This window comes from Macaca fascicularis, chromosome 3 (genome assembly GCF_037993035.2).
Source record: "Macaca fascicularis isolate 582-1 chromosome 3, T2T-MFA8v1.1".
Taxonomy (NCBI): Eukaryota; Metazoa; Chordata; class Mammalia; order Primates; family Cercopithecidae; genus Macaca; species Macaca fascicularis.
The window spans coordinates 44678890-44701399 of record NC_088377.1 but is presented as its reverse complement, the minus strand read 5'-3'; the positions used below and the strand labels follow the sequence as shown (position 1 = coordinate 44701399).

General features: G+C 47.0%; 1 protein-coding gene across 1 annotated transcript in view; it reads left to right on the top strand.

The window, feature by feature from the left end:
* Positions 1-22510, top strand: part of LOC135970077 (uncharacterized) — a 66172-nt gene that overhangs the window by 27247 nt on the left and 16415 nt on the right. The window contains exons 2-4 of the mRNA XM_074036516.1: positions 12913-13083; positions 13228-13443; positions 20837-20949. Coding sequence (XP_073892617.1) covers positions 12913-13083; positions 13228-13443; positions 20837-20949 — 500 coding nt within the window. The remainder of the gene's footprint in view (positions 1-12912; positions 13084-13227; positions 13444-20836; positions 20950-22510) is intronic.

Genomic DNA, 22510 nt, shown 5'->3' with positions numbered 1-22510 from the left:
TGGCCTCCCAAAGTGCTGGGATTATAGCCGTGAGCCACTGTGTATTTTCTTTTCTTTCTTTCTTTTTTTTTTTTTTTTGAGATGGAGTCTTGCTCTGTCACCCAGGCTGGAGTGCAGTGGCGCGATCTCGGCTCACTGCAAGCTCTGACTCACGGGTTCACACCATTCTCCTGCCTCAGCCTCCCGAGTAGCTGGGACTACAGGCACCCACCACCACACCTGGCTATTTTTTTGTATTTTTAGTAGAGATGGGGATTCACTGTGTTAGCCAGGATGGTCTTGATCTCCTGACTTCGTGATCCACCTGCCTCGGCCTCCCAAAGTGCTGAGATTACAGGCGTGAGCCACCACGCCCGGCCTTCGGGTATTTCTTTATAGCAGCGTGAGAATGGACTAATACACTACCTGGTCACTAACTTACTGAACATTGACTAAACAATCTGGGCTACAGTTTCCGCAGGAGCAGAACAGGGTTAGTTGCTGTCAGGGCTACCACGAGGGGACAAAGCTCACTGGAGGTGTCCTGTATACAAATGTGAAATAGGTGCTCTGCAGAGGAGACAGGAGGCTGCCTTATGATGTAAACAAACAAACAAACAAAAGGCTAGGGGGGTGGTTGTTGGTGAAAAAATATTGGCAGCCACCAGGCAGAAGCCTCCATGGCTTCTATTTTTGGGGAATGAAGAAATTCATCTTGGTGGCTCACACCTGCAGTCCCAGCACTTCGGGAGTCTGAGGCAGGAGGATTGCTTGAAGCCCGGAGTGCAAGACCAGCCTGGGCAACAGAGTGAAACCCTGTCTCTACAAAAGATAGAAAAATTAGCCAGGCATGGTGGTGTGTGCCTATAGTCCCAGCTACTTGGTAGGCTGAGGTGGGAGGATCTCTTGAGTCCAGAAAGTCGAGGCTGCAGTGAGCTTTGACCGTGCCACTGTACTCCAGCGTGAGCAACAGAGTGAGACCCTGCCTCTAAAAAGTGAAAAGGAAAACATTGTAAGATAAAAATGTATTATTTATCTGTAATATATAATATGTATTATAGGCCCAGCGCGATGGCTTACTCCAGTAATCCCAGCACTTTGGGAGGCTGAGGTACACAGATCACTCGAGGTCAGGAGTTCAAGACCAGCCTGGCCAACATGGTGAAACCCCTTCTCTACTAAAAATACAAAAAAATGGCCAGGCACAGTGGCTCACACCTGTAATCCCAGTCCGAGGCGGGCAGATCACCAGGTCAAGAGACTGAGACCGTCCCGGCCAACATGGTGAAACCTCATCTCTACTAAAAATACAACAATTAGCTGGGTGTGGTGGCAGGTCCCTGTAGTCCCAGCTACTTGGGAGTCTGAGGCTGGAGAATCGCTAGAACCTGGGAGGCAGAGGTTGAAATGAGCCAAGATCGCGCCACTGCACTCCAGCCTGAGCGACAGAGCAAGACTCTGTCTCAAAAAAACAAAAAAAATTAGCCAGGTATGGTGACACATGTCTATAATCCTAGTTACTTGGGAGACTGTGGTGGGGAGATCACTTGAACCTGGGAGGCAGAGGCTGCCCTGAGCCCAGATTGCCACACTGCACTGTAGCCTGGGTGACAGAGTGAGGCTGTCTCAAAAAAAAAAGTGGCCGAGCACAGTGGCTCACACCTGTAGTCCCAGCACTTTGGGAGGCTGAGGCGGGCAGATCATGAGGTCAGGAGATCAAGACCATCCTGGCTAACACAGTGAAACCACGTTTCTACTAAAAATATAAAAAATTAGCCGGGCGTGGTGGCAGGTGCCTGTAGTCTCAGCTACTCGGGAGGCTGAGGCAGGAAAATGGTGTGAATCCAGGAGGCAGAGCTTGCAGTGAGCCGAGATTGCGCCACTGCACTCCAGCCTGGGCGACAGAGCAAGACTGTCTTAAAAAAAAAAAAAAAAAAAAGATTTGTCTGTTACATATTATATATAATATAAAATATACATTTATAAACTATATGATATAAAAATCTTTATATAGAAAAACATTTTATATATTTATATTTTATATAATATAGTATATAATATACAAACCATATTATATAAAATATATTTTGTAATTTAGAGATATAGTTTTGTATTTATATATTTTTATATTACATATAAATATATGCAATATATTACATATAAATAACATATTTCATATTACATATGCATATATATAATATATATGTATATATTTTTGAGACAGAGTCTTACTCTGTCACCCAGGCTGGAGTGCAATGGCGCGATCTCAGCTCCCTGCAGCCTCCACCTCCTGGTTGAATCAATTCTCCTGCCTCAGCCTCCTGAGTAGCTGGGATTATAGGCACCCGCCACCACACCCAGCTAATTTTTGTATTTTTAGTAGAGACAGGGTTTCACCATGTTGGCCGGGCTGGTCTCGAACTCCCGACCTCAGGTGATCCACCCACCTTGGTCTCCCAAAGTGTTGAGATTACAGGCGTGAGCCACCACGCTTGGCCTATTTTATATTCATATTTTATGTATCCATATTTTTATATTTTACATACAAATATATATTTTATATTACACAAATATATGTATTCATTATATATATATAAAAAATATCAAACCATGGAGACAATGTTAAGCATCTTCCCAGTACATGGCCCCTGATAAAATGCCATTTTTCCTATCGCTATTTTTGTCGCAGCGGAGACTGGGAAACAGGATGGCACAGAAGACCTGGGATGAGCCAGTGCAGTTAACAAGGGGAAGCACATGAACTGGAAAGTTCAGTGAGCTCTTGTTTAGATAACAGGATCCGTACATCACCAGTGATATGTTCCTTCATTCTCTTGTGATCCATGGATTCCTTCTCCCTCTCTTCCTTTCCTCCCTCCCTCTCTCTGCATTTGATTTGTAGAAAAAAGTGCAGAATTTCTTACAGCTTGGATTTTGCAGATTGTCTCATTGTGGTATCATTTGACATATTTTTCTGCTGCCCTTGTATGTCCTGTAATTTGTTAATTAGATCAAGAGGCGTAGATTCAAGTTCTTTTTTTTTTTCCAGGATTACTCATAGGTGATGTCGTGTACAGCCATATAGGTGGACAAGATGTCCGGTTTTCTTCTTCTTATTTTTTTTTTCAAAAAGATGTCAGCAGTCATTGGTGATCATTACCTAAGGGTGTTTTTGTTTGTTGGTTTGTTTTTGAGATGGAGTCTCGCTCTGTCTCCCAGGCTGGAGTGCAGTGGCACAATCTCTGCTCACTGCAGCCTCTGCCTCCCAGGTTCAAGTGATTCTCCTGCCTCGGCCTCCCCAGTAGGTGGGACCAACGATATTAATAACCATATTACATGTGAATGTCTTAGTATGATTTTATATGATTGCATAGTAGCAGGATGATACTTTATGTTTACATCGATTTACGACAACATAGGTTTATTCTGCTTTTCAAGGAAATAGAAAAAATGAACATCTATAAGCGCAGCAATATATATACATATATATATATATATATATATTTTTTTTTTTTGAGGCAGAGTCTCACTCTGTGGAATGCAGTGGTGTGATCTTGACTCACTCTAACCTCCGCCTCCTGGGTTCAAGCAATTCTCCTGCCTCAGCCTCCCGAGTAGCTGGGACAACAGGCATGCACCACCATGTCCAGCTAACTTTTGTATTTTTATTATTTCTTATTACTTTTCTTTGAGATGGAGTCTTGCTCTGTCACCCAGGCTGCAGTGCAGTGGCACAGTCTTGACTCACTGCGCAACCTCTGCCTCCCAGGTTCAAGCAGTTCGCCTGTCTCGGCCTCCTGAATAGGTAGGGCTAGAGGCGTCCACCACCAGACTTGGCTTATTTTTCTATTTTTTTGGTAGAAACAGGGTTTCACCTGTTGGCCAGGCTGGTTTTGAACTCTTGACCTCAGGTGAGGTCTGCCTCAGCCTCCCAAAGTCTTGGGATTACAGGCGTGAGCCACCGTGCCCAGCCAATAAGCAGGGCAATTAGAGTCCCTTGTCTCCAGCCCTATACAGCATATCCAGGCAGCTCTTACTGCTTATTATTTATTTTCCCATCCCTAGAACAGCAAAGGTTTATCCTCTGGTGAAATGGAGAAAATGAATACATTAATTTCAACACTATGCATAGTTTAACGCAGGTGGGAGGGAACTCGTGGTTAATATCACTCGTCTGTTTCACTTCTTCCGCTGGCATTCCCTGCATCCTATCTTTTCCCTGTGGTAGAGACCTCTGGTTATTTCTCAATATCTGTTCTCTCCTTCTAATGCAACAGAGCCTTCAATTTTTAGCTAGGGAACGTTGCCTTCCCAGAATGAAGACTCCATTTTTCAGCCTTCTTTGTAGATGGAGGTGGCCGTGTGACTGAGATCTGTTCAATGGGATATGAGCAGAAGTGACTTGTGCCTTTTCTGAATCAAGCTCTTAAAAGAAAGGGCATTCGGGCTGGACACGGTGGCTCATGCCTGTAATCCCAGCACTTTGTGAAGCTAAGGTGGGCAGATCACTTGAGGTCAGGAGTTTGAGTCCAGCCTGGACAACATGGTGAAACCCTGTTTCTGCTAAAAATACAAAAATCAGCCAGGCATGGTGGCGGGCGCTTGTAATCCCAGCTACTTGGGAGGCTGAGGCAGGAGAATTGCTTGACCTCAGGAGGAGGAGGTTGCAGTGAGTTGAGATCCCACCACTACACTCCAGCCTGGGCAACAGAGCGAGACTCCATCTCAAAAAACAAACAAACAAAGTTGGGGTGGGGGGCATCCTATCCCCTTCCTTTTCCCGTCTTACTGCTGGCTGAAATACAGATGTGGCCATCTTGAACCATACCTGCTCTAGGGATGGTACAGCAGTTTTTTTTGTTTGTTTTTGAGATGGTGTCTTGCTCTGTTGCCCAGACTGGAGTGCAGTGACATGATCATGGCTCATTGTAGTGCTTTGACCTCCTAGGCTCAAGAAATCCTCCCATCTCAGCCTCCCGAGTAGCTGGGAGTACAGGTGCATGTCACCATAGCTGGCTAATTTAAAAAAAAAAATTTTTTTTTTTTTTGAGACGAAATCTTGCTCTGTCGCCTAGGCTCGAGTGCAGTGGCACAATCTCGGCTCACTGCAAGCTCTGCCTCCCGGATTCACGCCTTTCTTCTGCCTCAGCCTCCCGAGTAGCTGGGACTACAGGCGCCTGCCAGCACGTCTGGCTAATTTTTTGTATTTTTATTAGAGACGGGGTTTCACCGTGTTAGCCAGGATGGTCTTGATCTCCTGACCTCATGATCCGCCCGCCTCGGCCTCCCAAAGTGCTGGGATTACAGGCGTGAGGAAAAATGTTTTTTAGAGATGATGTCTTACCATGTTTCCCAGGCTGGTCTTTAGCTGGGCTCAATTGATCCTCCCACCGTAGCCTCCCAAAGTGCTGGGATTACAGGTGTGAACCACCAAGCCCAGCTAGAGCACTAATTTAGGAGTCTAGTTTTCTGACTCCTTTGGAGACACATGGGTTTTTTTTTATGAGAAATAATCATTGGCGATTTTTCTTTTTTTTTTGAGGTAGTCTCACTCTGTTGCCCAGGCTGGGGATTAGTGGCATGATCTTGGCTCACTGCAATTTCCACCTTCTGGGTTCGAGCAATCCTCCTGCCTCAGTCTCCCAAATAGCTAGGACTACAGGTGTGCACCACCGCACCTGGCAATTTTTTTTTTTTTTTTTGAGACGAGTCTCACTCTGTGGTCAGGGTGGAGTGCAATGGCCTGACCTTGGCTCACTACAACCTCTGCCTCCCAGGTTCAAGCAATCCTCCTGCCTCAGCCTCCCAAGTAGCTGGGACTACAGGTGTGCACCACCACACCCAGCTAATTTTTGCATTTTTAGTAGAGTCGGGGTTTCACCATGTTGGCCAGGATGGTCTTGATCTCTTGACCTCATGGTCTGCCTGCTTCGGCCTCCCAAAGTGCTGGGATTACAGGCGTGAGCCACCACTCGCGGCCAATTTTTGTATTTTTTAGTAGAGACAGGCTTTCACCATGTTGCCCAGGCTGGTCTCGAACTCCTGGTCTCAAGTGATCCACCCACCTCAGCCTTCCAAAATGCTGGGATTACAGATATGAGCCACCATGTTCGGCTTTATCAGTAATTTTTAGGGCCCTTTTATTGTGGGGACTCTTGACAGCAGGTTTATCCATGTCCTAGATAATAGAGCTGCGTACGTTTCCAGCTCTCGTTCTGTAATTCGAATTGGAATGTTCCGCTTCCCATTCATTTTATAGGAGTTTTCATGTTATCTTGGTATTAGAAGATGATAGCTGTGAGAGTTTTATTTTCTCTCTTACTAGGGAAGAGAGGAAAAAATAAAATTAAGCAAAGATTTTATCTTTGGAAAAATAAACTAGTGATAGACAAATCTCTGATGACACTAATCAATATTAAAGAGAAACAAATTGTTGGAAAACTCTCTAAAAATAGATCTAGGAATTTAATTTGTTGTTGTTGTTACTGTTTCATAGCAACCATGAATTTATTGGGAAGGAAAACTTTTTCTTTTTCTTTTTTTCTTTTTTTTTGGAGTGGGAGTCTCAATTTGTTGCCCAAACTAGAGGGTAGTGGCGCCATCTCCACTCACTGCAATCTCTGCCTCCTGGGTTTAAACACTTATCCTGCCTCAGCTTCCCTAGTAGCTGGGATTACAGATGCCTGCCACCACACCCAGCCGATTTTTGTATTTTAGTAGAGACAGGGTTTCACCGTGTTGGCTAGGCTGATCTTGAACTCCTGACCTTGTGATCCACCCGCCTTGGCCTCCCAAAGTGCTGGGATTACAGGTATGAGCCCCTTCCCCCAGCTTATTATTACTTTTTCTTGAGACAGGGTCTTGCTCTGTTGGTCAGGTTGGAGTGCGGTGGCGTGATCAGAGCTCACTGCAGCCTCAACCTCCTAGGTTCAGGCGATCTTTCTACCTTGGCCTCCCAAAGTGCTGGGGTTACAGGTGGGAGCCACTGTGCTAGCCTTTGTACCACTATAAAATAAAGCCAGCCCTTCATATTTGGAAGGGATTGGTTCCAGGACACAACCCCTTTGTATTAGTTCATTCTCATACTGCTATGAAGAACTACCCGAGAGTGGGTGATTTATGAAGAAAAGAGGTTTAATTGACTCACAGTTCTGCAGGCTGTACAGGAAGCATGGCTGGGGAGGCCTCAGGAAACTGACAATCATGGCGGAAGGTGAGGGGGAAGCAGGAATGTCTTACATGGCCAGAGCAGGAGGAAGAGGGAGAAAGACGGGAGGTGCTACACACTTTTAAACAACCAGCTCTCGTGATAACTCACTCAGTCTCATGAGTACAGCACGACAGGGGAAACCTACCCCCATGATCCAGTCACCTCCCACCAGACCCACCTCCAACACTGGGGATTATAATTTTTTTTTTTCCTAAGACGGAGTCTTGCTTTGTTGCCCAGGCTGGAGTGCAGTGGTGCAATCTCAGCTGACTACAACCTCTGCCTCCCGGGTTCAAGCAGTTCTCCTGCCTCAGCCTCCCGAGTAGCTCAGATTACAGGCGTGCACCACCACACCCAGCTAATTTTTGTATTTTTAGTAGAGACGGGGTTTCATCATGTTGGTCAGGCTGGTCTCGAACTCCTGACCTCAGGTGATTCACCCGCCTCGGCTTCCCAAAGTGCTGGGATTACAGGCGTGAGCCACCGCGGCCAGCCAGGGATTATAATTTAACGTGAGATTTGGGTGGGGACACAGACCATATCACCCTCATACCCAAATCTGCCATACTCAAGTCCCACGGTTGGCCTTGCAGAACTGTGTGTACGAAAAGTTGTGGTTTTATATATTTGAGTTTCACACCCCTCAAATATTGTGTTTTCTGAGTTCAGTTGAAAAAAAAAACCTGCATATAGGTGGACCTTCGAAGTTCAAACCCAGGGTGTTTGAGGGTCTATGTAGTGTATTTTCCCCCACTGATCTAAAATGGAAATTTATAGAGAAATCTTGAAAAAGTAATAGGCATAACAAATATCTGAGTTAAAAATGTGTCATGATTAAAGGACAATTTGGAAGAAAATATGTACAACCAAAATGACCTAAATAGGAAGAAGGGAACAAATGACATAAAACCCCAAAAGGATTATTCTTTTTATATATATATATATATATATAGTTTTTTTTTTTTTTTTGAGACAGTCTTGCTCTGTCGCCCAGGCTGGCGTGCCATCATGCCATCTTGGCTTACTGCAACCTCTGTCTCTCTGGTTCAAGTGATTATCTTTCAAACAATTCTCCTGCCTCAGCCTCCTGAGTAGCTGGGATTACAGGCGCCCACCACCATGCCCAGCTAATGTTTTTATGTTTTTATTTTTATTTTTGAGATAAAGTTTCGTTCCTGTTGCCCAGGATGGAGTGCAATGGTGCAATCTAGGCTCACTGCAACTTCCACCTCCTGGGTTCAAGCGATTCTCCTGCTTCAGCCTCCCGAGTAGCTAGGATTACAGGCACGTACCACCACACCTGGCTAATTTTTTTTTGTATTTTTAGTAGAGATGGAGTTTCGCCATGTTGGTCAGGCTGGTCTCGAACTCCTGACCTCAGGTGATTCACCCGCCTCGGCTTCCCAAAGTGCTGGGATTACAGGCGTGAGCCACCGCGGCCAGCCAGGGATTATAATTTAACGTGAGATTTGGGTGGGGACACAGACCATATCACCCTCATACCCAAATCTGCCATACTCAAGTCCCACGGTTGGCCTTGCAGAACTGTGTGTACGAAAAGTTGTGGTTTTATATATTTGAGTTTCACACCCCTCAAATATTGTGTTTTCTGAGTTCAGTTGAAAAAAAAAACCTGCATATAGGTGGACCTTCGAAGTTCAAACCCAGGGTGTTTGAGGGTCTATGTAGTGTATTTTCCCCCACTGATCTAAAATGGAAATTTATAGAGAAATCTTGAAAAAGTAATAGGCATAACAAATATCTGAGTTAAAAATGTGTCATGATTAAAGGACAATTTGGAAGAAAATATGTACAACCAAAATGACCTAAATAGGAAGAAGGGAACAAATGACATAAAACCCCAAAAGGATTATTCTTTTTATATATATATATATATATATAGTTTTTTTTTTTTTTTTTTTTTTTTGAGACAGTCTTGCTCTGTCGCCCAGGCTGGCGTGCCATCATGCCATCTTGGCTTACTGCAACCTCTGTCTCTCTGGTTCAAGTGATTATCTTTCAAACAATTCTCCTGCCTCAGCCTCCTGAGTAGCTGGGATTACAGGCGCCCACCACCATGCCCAGCTAATGTTTTTATGTTTTTATTTTTATTTTTGAGATAAAGTTTCGTTCCTGTTGCCCAGGATGGAGTGCAATGGTGCAATCTAGGCTCACTGCAACTTCCACCTCCTGGGTTCAAGCGATTCTCCTGCTTCAGCCTCCCGAGTAGCTAGGATTACAGGCACGTACCACCACACCTGGCTAATTTTTTTTTGTATTTTTAGTAGAGATGGAGTTTCGCCATGTTGGTCAGGCTGGTCTCGAACTCCTGACCTCAGGTGATCCGCCCATCTTGGCCTCCCAAAGTGCTAGGATTACAGGTATGAGCCACTGCACCGGGCCAATTTTTGTATTTTTAGTAGAGACGGGGTTTCACCATGTTGGCCAAGCTGGTCTCAAACTCATGACCTCAGGTGATCCATCCACCTTGGCCTTCCAAAGTGTTGGGTTTACAGGCATGAGCCACCGTGCCCGGCCCCAAAACGATTATTCTAAAAAGAATCTACACTCACAAGATTTGTAAATAAGTCATTTTTATGGAGATTATTTCTACTGTTTATTTGTTTTTTTTGAGATGGAGTCATGCACTGTCACTCAGGCTGGAGTGCAGTGGCACAATCTCTGCTCACTGCAAACTTCGCCTGCCAGGTTCACGCAATTCTCCTGCCTCAGCCTCCTCAGTAACTGGGATTACAGGTGTACACCACCACACCCGGCTAATTTTTTGTATTTTTAGTAGAGCCAGGGTTTCACCGTGTTAGCCAGGATGGTTTCGAACTCCTGACTTTGTGATCTGCCCGCCTCGGCCTCCCAAAGTGCTGGGATTACAGGCGTGAGCCACCGCGCCTGGCCTACTGTTTATAATTCTCTCTAGAACCACACGGTAGAAACCGCAGTTAGAAATCTACCACAAGGTAGAAATCTGCCACAAGGTAGAAATCTATGTAGTTGAATGTGCAAAGGACTCCAATTCCTGATGTCCAAACCTGATCCAGGAAACCAGATACAGAACCTTTTATAAAGACACAAAATCTTTTTGTAGAAACAAAAGGAAAAGCCAGCTGGGCGGCTGGGCATGGTGTCTCATGCCTTTAATCCCAGCACTTTGGGAGGCTAAGATGGGAGGATCCCTTGAGCTCAGGAATTCAAGACCAGCTTGGGGAACATAGACCACATCTCTACAAAAACGAACGAAATTAGCTGGGCATGGTAGCATGTGCCTGTGACCCAAGCTCCTCAGGAGGCTGAGGTGAGAGGATTTCTTGAGCTTTGGAGATTGAGGCTACAGATCACACTACTGCATTCCAACCTGTCTCAAAAAAAAAAAAAAAAAAAAAAAAAAAAAAATCCCATGTTAGAAAAGGATTGTGTTTCCTCCCATTCAAAAAAGAGCGTGATTAACTGGGCATGGTGGCATATGCCTGTAGTTCCAGCTACTCGGGAGGCTGAGGTGGGAGGATCACCTGAGCCTGGGGAGGTCGAGGCTGCAGTGAGCTGTGATCATGCCACTGCCCTCCAGCCTGGGCAACAGAGTGAAACCCTGGCTCAAAACAATAAAATACCATAAGCTGGATCTAAGAGTAAATTTTAAAAAGTCTCAGTGGCTGTGTCCAATAATTCAAAATAGATTGATACGAAGCTTACTGTTTAAACATGTTAATAACTAAAATGATCATTGGTAATTTTCAAATAAAATCACATAGAAACATTCAGTGTCCCCCTCCAGGACACATTAAACCATAAGGAACATCAATTTTAGACAAATATACTTGTTTGTTTGAACTCTGCAGGCAATTCCATTAACCTTGTAAAACAGGAATTCTAATTTACTAAGTTATATAAACTAGGATATCCCAAAGTTTTAAACAATAACTTCAAAGGTACAAATGGTCAAGCATACAAAAAGCATCATTTTAAACTTTATTAAATTTCTTTTACTCTCACTTTGTAACTTTTGAATACATTTATTTTTTAAATTATTTTATTTTGTGATGGAGTCTCACTCTGTCGCTCAGGCTGGAGTGTAATGGCATGATCTTGGCTCACTGCAACCTTCGCCTACCTGAGTTTAAGTGATTCTTCTGCCTCAGCCTCCTGAGTAACTGGGATTACAGACACTCACCATCGCGCCCGGCTAATTTTTGTATTTTTAGTAGAGACAGGGTTTCACCATGTCAGCCAGGCTGGTCTCAAACTCCAGACCTCGTGATCCGCCCGCCTCAGCCTCCCAAAGTACTGGGATTACAGACGTGAGCCACCGTGCCTGGGCTTTTTTTTGTTTGTTTGTTTTGAGACAGATTCTTGTTCTGTCACCGAGGCTGGAGTGCAATGATACGATCTCAGCTCACTGCAACATCCACTCCCAGGTTCAAGTGATTCTCCTGTCTCAGCCTCCTGAGTAGATGGGATTACAGGTGCCGGTCACCACGCCAAGCTTTATATTTTTAGTAGAGATGAGACTTAGCCATGTTGGCCAGGCTGGTCTCAAACTCCTGACCTCAAGTGATCCACTTGCCTTGACCTCCGAAAGTGCTGGGATTACAGGCGTCAGCCACCACGCCCGGCCTACAGGTAAAATTTTTTTTAAAAAAGAGATGGGAGTCTCACTGTTTCCCAGGCTAGAGTGCAGTGGAGCAATCTTGGCTCACTGCAGCCTCGACTTCTGACCTCAAGTGATCCTCCCGCCTCAGCCTCCCGAGTATCTGGGATGACAGGAGCAAGCCACCATGCCTGGGTCCCAGACATCATGTTTATGCAGGGGTTCCTTCAAGGTAAATATTGAGATGGGGTACCTCTCACTCCTTGCCTATGAAATGGAGATCATGACATCTGTTTTGGAGACTATCATGAGGACTGAAGGATAGGCCTTAATATAAAAATAAAATTTTTAGCCAGGCACTGTGGCTCACACCTGTAATTCTAGCAGGAGGATTCATTGAGTCCAGGAGTTCAAGTCTAGCCTGGGCAACATAGGGAGACCCCATCTTTACAAAATAGAAAACAAAAAAATTAGCCCGCATGGTGGTGCGGGCCTGCAGTTTCAGCTACTGGGGAGGCTGATGGGGGAGGATGGCGTGAGCCCAGGAGTTGGAGGCTACAGTGAGCTATGATCGTGCAGCTGCACTCCAGTTGGGCGACAGAGCCAGAGCATAGTCTTAAAAATTCTCGGCTAGGCGTGGTGGCTCACGCCTGTAATCCCAGCACTTTGGGAGGGCAAGGTGGGCGGTTCACCTGAGGTCAGCCGTTCGAGACCAGTCTGGCCACAATGGTGAAACCCTATCTCTCCTAAAAATACAAAAAATTAGCTGGGCATGGTGGCGGGTGCCTGTAATCCCAGCTAATAGGGAGGCTGAGGCAGGAGAACCGCTTGAACCCGGGAGGCAGAGGTTGCAGTGGGACAAGATGGTGCCACTGCACCCCAGCCTGGGCAAGGAGCGAAACTCCATCTCTAAATAAAAATTCTTACGATGATCTCCCCAGGCAACAGGCTCTCTAGGAAGGAGGCACAGTGCCAGACCCAGGTGGGGCTTCCGAGTTCGGGCCAGCCATAGCCCGCCCCACACGATGGAACAGGGCTTGGGGCAGATCAGATCAGACACGTGGGGCCCATGAGGGCCACCCTTGGCCATGGGGGACGTGTAAGAGGGCGCATTCACCCCCAGCTCTGTGTCACCAGAGCTACGGCGCCACACCCTGCCAGCCCGTGGCCACCTCACATGTGACTGCAGCCGCGGCTGTGGCTGGAAGTGCAGCGTGGCCTAACCGGAAGCATGGCGTCGTGGGGGGTTCTGGGAGTTGTAGTCCCGGGGAGTTCTTTTACGCAGTGTTTTGGGGTGAGGGACTGCAATGCGTGCACTTCGGGACCCCAGGCTGTTCCCACGGCGACTGACACCTCAGACACGCGTGGGAGGGGCGGCGCGCTGGCTATGGGGCTGTGCTGAGTGCGCGAGAGCGTGGCCGGCACCCACCTGCTACAGGTCCAGCACTGCACTGGGGTCCTGGAGCGGCTCCTCCCAACGTCTCCGCGGGTTGTCGGGTTGTCGAGTTGGGCTGGGGGACGCTACAGGTAGTGGGTCCCGAGCAGCGGCTGGCCCCTTATCTCACTGCCCCTCCCCGCAGCTCTGCCTCCTCGGACCTCACCGTCCCTTGGAAGCTCGCTCAGGGCACCTACCGCTGTGACCACCTGGACGCAGGTGAGCTGGGGGCTCGTTCTCTGCACAGGGGACCCCGCTCTTCCCCAAGAGTGGGTTTGTTGCTGTCCCTTCCCCTGAAGCTTCTCTGCCCATCCAGGTCCCTGAACTCCACTGCACTCCGGTGCCTGGGTCTCTAGGGGGAAGAGGGGGGCTGTTGGGGAAAGTCCCCGTCTCTTGCAGAGGGTAACCCCCTTCTTTCTCTCCAACCTGGCTCATACAGACCTCTGATCGCAGCCAGTGGTGGGCACTGAGCTAGGAGGGAAACGAAGGCAGGGTGTGGAGGGGTTATTTCAGGCGTCTGGGCTCATTCAAAACATATTGAGTGCCTGGGTCCAATCTGGCGGAGCAAAGAGCTGGGGTCCCTCGTTGGATGCAGTCCTACAAAGATGTTGGTCACGTTAACGTGGGGGCGATCCAGGGGTAGGCGCCCTGTCAGTTACCCCAACTATCAGGATGCCTGGACACCCAGGGGAGGGAGGGTCAGTTTCAACTGGGGAAGGAATGACTTCAGGTCGGACTTAAAGAAAAATAAGATGTTGGCCGGGCGCGGTGGCTCAAGCCTGTAATCCCAGCACTTTGGGAGGCCGAGGCGGGTGGATCACGAGGTCAGGAGATCGAGACTATCCTGGCTAACATGGTGAAACCCCGTCTCTACTAAAAATACAAAAAACTAGCCGGGCGTGGTGGCGGGCGCCTGTAGTCTCAGCTACTTGGGAGGCTGAGGCGGGAGAATGGCGTGAACCCGGGAGGCCGAGCTTGCAGTGAGCGGAGATCACGCCACTGCACTCCAGCCTGGGAGACACAGCGAGACTCCGTCTCAAAAAAAAAAAAGAAAAAAAAAAAAAAAGAAAAATAAGATGTTGCAGATGAAAGGGCAATAGGGTCTTTCAGGACCAGTGAGGAGCATCCCTAAGGGGTAATGATGGGTGACACTGAGGACTCGGCATGGGAGGCGCCCGGGGCCGTGAGGCTGGGGGCAGGGTGGGGGGCTGACTGGCAGGGTCCAAGGCTGGGGTCTCCCTCTTGCTCCAGCTGCAAATGCAGTGCTTGAAGGCAGAGGCACGATCATATTTGGGTGTTGGTCAAAGCATCCCTGCAGGAAGTAGAGTTATGAGGGTTGGACCCAGGGTGTGAGAAAATTGAGTAGGGAGATGTGAGACGCCTGATGAAGGCGGGACAGTGCCAGCACCTCTGTTGCAGACTGGAGGAGGAGGCGGCAGCTGCGCCAGTTCCATGTAGACTGTTCTTTTCCAGCCCTTGGTGAAGAAAGGTGAGCAACACTCGGAGTGGTGTGAGGTGATGGAGTTATCAGAGGATGTCTGTCTTTGATGCTTTTTTTAAAGATGAAACTGACTTGAGTTGGGGAAAGAATGAAACTGGTACTATGGTTTTAAATGCTGATAAGACCAAATGTTTTTGTGGTGGTGGTTTTTCTATCACGACTTGCTCTTGGGTCTTATTGAGAGATTTTTCTTTTCTTTTTTTTTTTGAGACCAAATCTCACTCTGTCGCCCAGGCTGGAGTGCGGTGGTGCAATCTCAGCTCACTGCAACCTCCACCTCCCAGGTTCAAGCGATTCTCCTGCCTCACCCTCCTGAGTAGCTGATATTACTGGTGGGCGCCACCACACCCGGCTGATTATTGTATTTTTAGTACAGACAGGGTTTCACCATGTTGGTCAGGCTGGTCTCGAACTCCTGACCTCGTGATCCACCCACCTTGGCCTCCCAAAGTGCTGGGATTACAGGCATGAGCCACCTTGCCCGGCCTGAAGGAGGTTTTTCCTATGACATGTCCATAATTCTTTTTTGCTATTTTTGATTAGTAATATTAGAAGAGATCTAAATACAGAGCAAAGTAAAAGAAAAAGAAACCTTTGTGCTCATGATCCAGATTGAACAGATGTCAAAAGTTTACTTCATTCTGAGCCGAATGGATGTGGAAAAAAAAAAGTATGCTGGGTTCAGATTTTCTACAGAACTAAAACCTCATAAATACTGTTGACCCTTTGTACTCTCCCTCACTGAGATTAAACTGAAACTTAAAATTGCTATATATCTTTTATTTGCGGGGGTTGAGTCTCTTGTCACCCAGGCTGGAGTGCAGTGGCCTGATCTGGGCTCACTGCAACCTCCACCTCCTGAGTAACTGGGATCACAGGTGCCCACCACACGTGGCTAATTTCTGTATTTTTGGTAGAGACGGGGTTTCCCCATGTTGGGCAGGCTGGTGTTAAACTCCTGACTTCAAGTGGATCACAGGCGTGAGCCACCACACCTGGCCAAAATTGCTGTATATCTATGTTTTTGTTTATTTACTAGACAGGAGTGTAGCCATAATCAGTGTAAGATTGCTTTGTATGTTCATAACCTTTGCCTGTATTTCTTTCGGGGTTGTCTTATTCTTATTTTTAGCATTTTTTTCATATATTTTAGATATAAATTCACTTTGAGTTGTGGACATTGCAGAAATCTTCAGTAGAATGTGATACATTCCTGGCGTTTCTCCGATGGCTGTATTTTTTAGGATGGATCCACTTAATGTTGAGTGGTTTATTCTGGTTTTGTGTTTGTGAATTTTAGTAATTTATATTTTCTAGGAAAGTGTCCCATTTAATTTTGAATTTGTGGCAATTATTTACAGTAATCTTACAATTATAAAACTCGACTATGGCCAGGCACTGTGGCTCACGCCTGTAATCCCAGCACTTTGGGAGGCCAAGGCGAGTGGATCATTTGAGGTCAGGAGTTGGATACTGGCCTGGCCAACATGGTGAAACCCCGTATCTACTAGAAATACAAAAAAAAAAAAAAAAAAAAAAAAAAAAAAAAATCAGCTGGACAGTAGCGGCACACGCCTGTAATCCCAGCTATTAGAAGGCTGAGGCAAGAGAATCGCTTGAGCCCGGGAGGTAGAGGTTGCAGTGAGTCAAGCGTATGCCGCTGCAGTCTCATCTGGGCGACAGAGTGAGACCCTATCTCAAAAAAAAAAAAAAAAAAAAAAAAAAAAAAAATCAAACCTCGACCGTATCTGAAATTGTCTTTTTCATATCTTCTCTTGCTCAATTGTGCCTGGATTCTGGTCGATTTTATTAATCTTAAATACTAACCAATTATTTTATTAGTTTTAATAAAACCTTTCCAAGAATTAAGTTTTTTCTTTTTAACTTATTATTGTAGTCCTGATATATGTATTAAATAAAAAGTGAAACGTAATAACATTCAGCTGAGGTGGCTAGCATGGAAAAAAGAATAGGGAGCATCCACCCCCATTTGTCCAGTCTGTGTCTCCCAGAAAAAGACATTTAAAAAGGAAAAAAAAGCACAAACCCCCAAAGATAAAAGCATATGAGGAGACATTAAGAAGAAGAGCGGAATACTTACTCTGTTTTATGGAATAAAGTGTTTTTCCACTTAAAACAAAAAAATAGAGCAGGTTAAAAAAGAAATTTCTGCCACAAATGTGTCACCTGTATCTAATCATGAGATATTAAACCTAAATTGAGTAATGTTCTTTTTTCTTTTATTTTTTTTTGAGACAATCTTACTCTGTTGCCCAGGCTGGAATGCAGTGGCACTGCCTCGGCTCACTGCAACCTCTCCCTCCCAGGTTCAAGTGTTTCTCCTGCCTCAGCCTCCCCAGTAGCTGGGATTACAGGCGCCCACCACCACACCTGGCTAATTTTTGTAGTTTCAGTAGAGACGGGGTTTCACAATGTTGGCCAGGCTGGTCTTGATCTCCTAATCTCAGGTGATCCACCTGCCTTGGCCTCCCAAAGTGCTGGGATTACAGGTGTGAGCCACCACGCCTGGCCTGTTTTATTTTTTAATAGAGAGAGGGGTCTCGCTATGTTGCCCAGGCTGGCCTTGAACTCCTGGGCTCAAAGGATCCTCTCGCCTTGGCCTTCCTGAGTGCTGGGATTATAGGTGTGAGCCACCATGCCTGGCCCCAGTGGTTTTAATCGTAGCCCAAGTACATGCAGATTTATAGTTATTTAGAGATCTCTTGCTGTGCATACCTGGGAAAATGCACCTAACATCTGCTGGCCATGTATAAGACAAACCATGTGACTATCAAGACCCCAAGGCTGGCTGGGTGTGGTGGCTCATGCCTTTAACCCCAGCACATTGGGAGGCTGAGGCAGGCATATCACCTGAGGTCAGGAGTTCAAGATCACTGGCCAACATGGGGAAACCGTGTCTCTACAAAAATACAAAAATCAGCCAGGCATGATGGCAGGGGCCTGTAATCCCAGCTACTTAGGAGGCTGAGGCAGAATCGCTTGAATCCAGGAGGCAGAGGTTGGAGATCGTGCCACCGTACTCCAGACTGGGTGACAGAGTGAGATTCCATATCAAAAAAAAAAAAAAAAAAAAGACCCTAAAGCTCTCAGAGATACCCAGGAGCTGGCCCTGCCCCCTCTCCTTCTGGGTCATGAACGCCAGCCATGCCACAGCCCTGGGATGGCGTCTAGTACGAGGGGCTTCCTGCCCGCATAAAGCCTCGCCCAGGTGCCGCTCGTGTGTGCTCTGCCACCTTGTGGTGGGATGTTTTTCATCAGCCCTGAAGTCCCTCCAGCCGCCTGCACAAATGTGGTAAAATGTTAGTATTTGGAAGATCTAGATGAGAAGGGCATTTGGAAATTCTTTGTACTATTCTTGAAACTTTCCTTTGAGTCTCAAGTCACTCAAGTAAAAAGTTAAAAAGCTAAAATCATTTATTGGAAAGGATGTGTTTAAACCTCCCCCCCCAAAAATTTGGTTTGTATTCAAAACTAATAGACAAACTTCAGTCTGCACTGATCAAGGGAGAACAGAAATAAGCTATTTTTAGAATGGAAGACAAGATAATTTAAGATACAGTAGATTTTCTTTCTTTCTTTTTTTTTTTTTTTTTGGAGACAGAGTCTTGCCCTGTTGTCCAGGCTGGAGTGCAGTGGCGTGATCTTGGCTCCACTGCAATCTCCATCTCCCTGGTTCAAGCAACTCCCCTGCCTCAGCCTCTGGAGTAGCTGGGATTACAGGTACACGCCACCACACCCGGCTTATTTTTTTGTATTTTTAGTAGAGATGGCGTTTCACTATGTTGGCCAGACTGGTCTCGAACTCCTGACCTCAGGCAATCCGCCTGCCTCAGCCTCCCAAAGTGCTGGGACTACAGGCGAGAGCCACTGTGCCTGGGCTTTTTTTTTTTTTTTTTGAGATGGAGTCTCGCTCTGTTGCCCAGGCTGGAGTGCAGTGACATGATCTTGGCTCACTGCTACCTCCACCTCCTGGGTTGAAGCAATTCTCCTGCCTCAGCCTCCCCAAGTAGATGGGACTACAGGCATGTGCCACCATGTCCAGCTAATTTTTTTTTTTTTTTTTTTTTTGTAGTTTTAGTAGAGACAAGGTTTTACCATGTTGACCAGGCTGGTCTCGAACTCTTGACCTGAGGTGATCCACCCGCCTCGGGCTCCCAAAGTGCTGGGATTACAGGCATGAGCCCCCGCGCCTGGCCAGTAGATTTTTTAAAAATGAGATGTTACTATAAATCATTTAATGGCATAAATCTGAAATTAAGTAAGACACATTTGTAGAAAATTGTAAATTGCTAAAATTGACTGACATAGAAAACCCGAATGAACCACTTCTACACATTGCAAAAGTCTTGAAGAGAGTTTGATAAAATTCCTAAAAAACATATAGGCCTGGTATTTCTTTGGGAATATTTTCAAGTATGGATTCATTTCATATTTAGGGGTTTAAATATTTTTTTGTATTTTTATTTTCTAATTTTATTGTTTTTTGAGTTAGTGGGATCTATGCAATGTATATATTTTTGTTTTGATATTCAGGTTTGCTTTTATGCTTGCCTTTTTTTTTTTTTTTTTTTTGAGATGGAGTTTTACTCTGTCACCCAGGCTGGAGTGCAGCAGTGCAATCCTGGCTCACTGCAACCTCTGCCTCCTGGGTTCAAGCGATTCTCATGCCTAGCCTCCCAAGTAGCTGGGATTACAGGCATGCACCACCATGCCTGGCTAATTTTTGTATTTTTAGTAGAGAGAGGATTTCGCCATGTTAACCAGGCTGGTCTCAAACTCCTGACCTCAAGTGATCCACTTGCCTCAGCCTCCCAAAGTGCTGAGATTATAGGCGTGAGCCACTACACCTGGCCTGTAGTAATTTTCTATTGTTGTATGATAGACTGTCACTCATTTGGTGACTAAAACCACACCCACTTACTAACACAGAGTTTGGGAGGTCAGAAATCCTGGCAGCCTCGCCTATGGGTTCCACGCTCCAGGTAGCATCTGGCTCAAAGGAACGCGTAGGCTGGGGCTGGGCTTTTAGCTGAAGGCTCTGGGAAGAATCTGCTTCCAAGTGCATTTAAGGTGGTTTGCAGAATTCTGTTTTAAGACTCAGATCCCCGATTCCTTGCTGGCTGTCAGCTGGGGGCCACACTCAGCTCCCTAAGCCCACCAGCTTGCTTTCCAACGGGGTCCCCCCATTTTTTTTTTTTTTTTTTTTGAGACAGAGTCTCGCTCTGTCACCCAGGCTGGAGTGCATTGGTGCGAACTCGGCTCACTGCAACCTCTGCCTACCGGGTTGCAGTGATTCTCCTGCCTCAGCCTCCCTGGTAGCTGTGATTACAGGCATGCGCCACCACACCTGGCTAATTTTTGTGTTTTTTTTTTTTTTGAGACGGAGTCTCGCTGTGTCTCCCAGGCTGGAGTGCAGTGGCGCAATCTTGGCTCACTGCAAGCTCCGCCTCCCGGGTTCACGCCATTCTCCTGCCTCAGCCTCCGAGTAGCTGGGACTACAGGCGCCCGCCACCACGCCCGGCTAATTTTTTGTATTTTTAGTAGAGACGGGGTTTCACCGTGTTAGCCAGGATGGTCTCGATCTCCTGACCTCGTGATCCGCCCATCTCGGCCTCCCAAAGTGCTGGGATTACAGGCTTGAGCCACCGCGCCCGGCCTAATTTTTGTGTTTTTAGTAGAGACGGAGTTTCACCATGTTGGCCAGGCTGGTCTCAAACTCCTGACCTCAGGCGATCCACCGTCTCGATCTCCCAAAGTGCTGGGATTAGAGGCGTGAGCCACCGCGCCCAGCCGGTCCCTCCATTTTCAAAGCCAGAAACAGCATGGACTCCGTCTTGTGTTCCAGGCTTTCTGACTTTCCCTTCTGCCACCGATTGGTTTCTCTCCATCGGGGTAAAGGTATCCTGCTCATGTCTTCTCTTCCCCCTGTAGAGGCGGGGTGTTTGTTGACCAGGCTGGTCTCAAACTCCTTGGCCTCAAGCGATTCTCCTGCCTCAGCCTCCCAAAGTGCTGAGGTGACAGGTGTGCTAATGTTTTCATGTGAGCCTCACTGCGTCATTGTAATTTCGGGTTTTCCTCGTGTCTTTGCAGAAGCTCAGGATTGGACTTTGTCAGGAAGGTGGGTCCCTCCTCTCAGCACCTCAAGCTTGTTTCTACCCTGGTCTGAGAGCTGCAGAGGCTGGAGCTGGAGTCCCCACCTGAAGGTAAGTTCTCAGTAGGGGAGCGGAGCCTTGGCAGCCAAGTGGATTTGCGCAAGTGTTAGAGGCCCAGGCATGCCGGAAGTAAAACATTCCTGTGAAGAAGAACTTGACCGCAGGGAGCAGGAATCTGCTTTGGAAAGCGAGACCCCAGTTCTGAGACCTCTTCACATAGCTTAGGGCTGAAGCCGGAGGGCCACGTGGAGGGTGGCAGCTCCCAACGTCCGTGTACCTGGGGCCGGGCATGGTGGTTCATGCCTGTAATCCCAGCACTTTGGGAGGCCGAGGTGGGCGGATCACCTGAGGTTGGGAGTTTCAGAGAGCCTAGCCAACATGGCAAAACCCTGTCTCTACTAAAAATACTAAAATTAGCTGAGTGTGGTAGCAGGTGCCTGTAATCCCAGCTACTCGGGAGGCTGAGGCAGGAGAATTGCTTGAACCCGGGAGGCAGAGGTTGCAGTGAGCTGAGATCATGCCGCTGCACCCCAGCCTGGGCAACAAGAGCGAAACTCCACAAAAAACCCCAAGGTCCACGTGCCTGAAATGGCCCCTGCCCGCAAAGCCAGCACAAACCTGAGTGGTCACGTTGAAGGATCATCTAGGTTTCAAGTGAGTGGAAGCCTTGCTAGGAAGAGAAAGAGGATCTTGCTTTAGGGAGTGTGAGTTTGCAGGCTCAGGGCCAGAGCATGTCCCTGGTGCTTAGAGGACAAGCCCAGCCCACGCTGTCTCTGGATCATTTGCAATTCCCATCATCCTCTCCTGCCTGCGCAGCCCGAGCGTCCGCTCTGCCCATCCCACTGGCACCTCCGGACCTGGCTTCTACCACGATAGAACCAGGGGTGTGCAAGGGAGAGAACACAGTCATAGCTTCTTAGTTTCTGTTTCTGGTTGGGCCAGTAAAGCACCTTCCTCATCCCTCTTTTCCACTTAGCAGTAGAGACAGAAACGAAAAGCCATGGCCTCAGGCTGCTAAACAAAACCAAAACAACAACAAAATAAGGTGGGTTGAACAAGCTTGAGTAAATAAACTCTTACACAATGTCAAGCCATAGAATTTGCTTTCTTTTGGGCGGGGTGGGGGGAACCAATCTTTTTTTTTTTGGGGGACCGATCTCGGCTTTCTGCAATCTCGGCCTTCCGGGTTCAAGCAATTCTCCTGTCTCAGCCTCCCAAGTAGCTGGGATTACAGGCGTGAGCCACCATGCCCGGCTAATTTTGTATATTTAGTAGAGCTGGGGTTTCACCATGTTGGTCAGGTTGGTCTCAAACTCCTGACCTTAAGTGATCCACCTGCCTTGGCCTCCCAAAGTGCTGGGGTTACAGGCGTGAGCCACTGCCCCTGGCCCATAATTTTTTCTTTATAGATGTATGTTTACAAACTTATTACATGTGCTGTAGTTTGTGGTGGATGTATACAAACAAGAAACAGGCCGGGCACAGTGGTGCATGCTTGTAATCCCAGCACTTTGGGAGGCCAAGGCGGGAGGATCACTTGAGGCCAGGAGTTCAAGACCAGCCTGGGCAACATAGCAGGACCCTGACTCTACAAAAAGCATATATATATGAC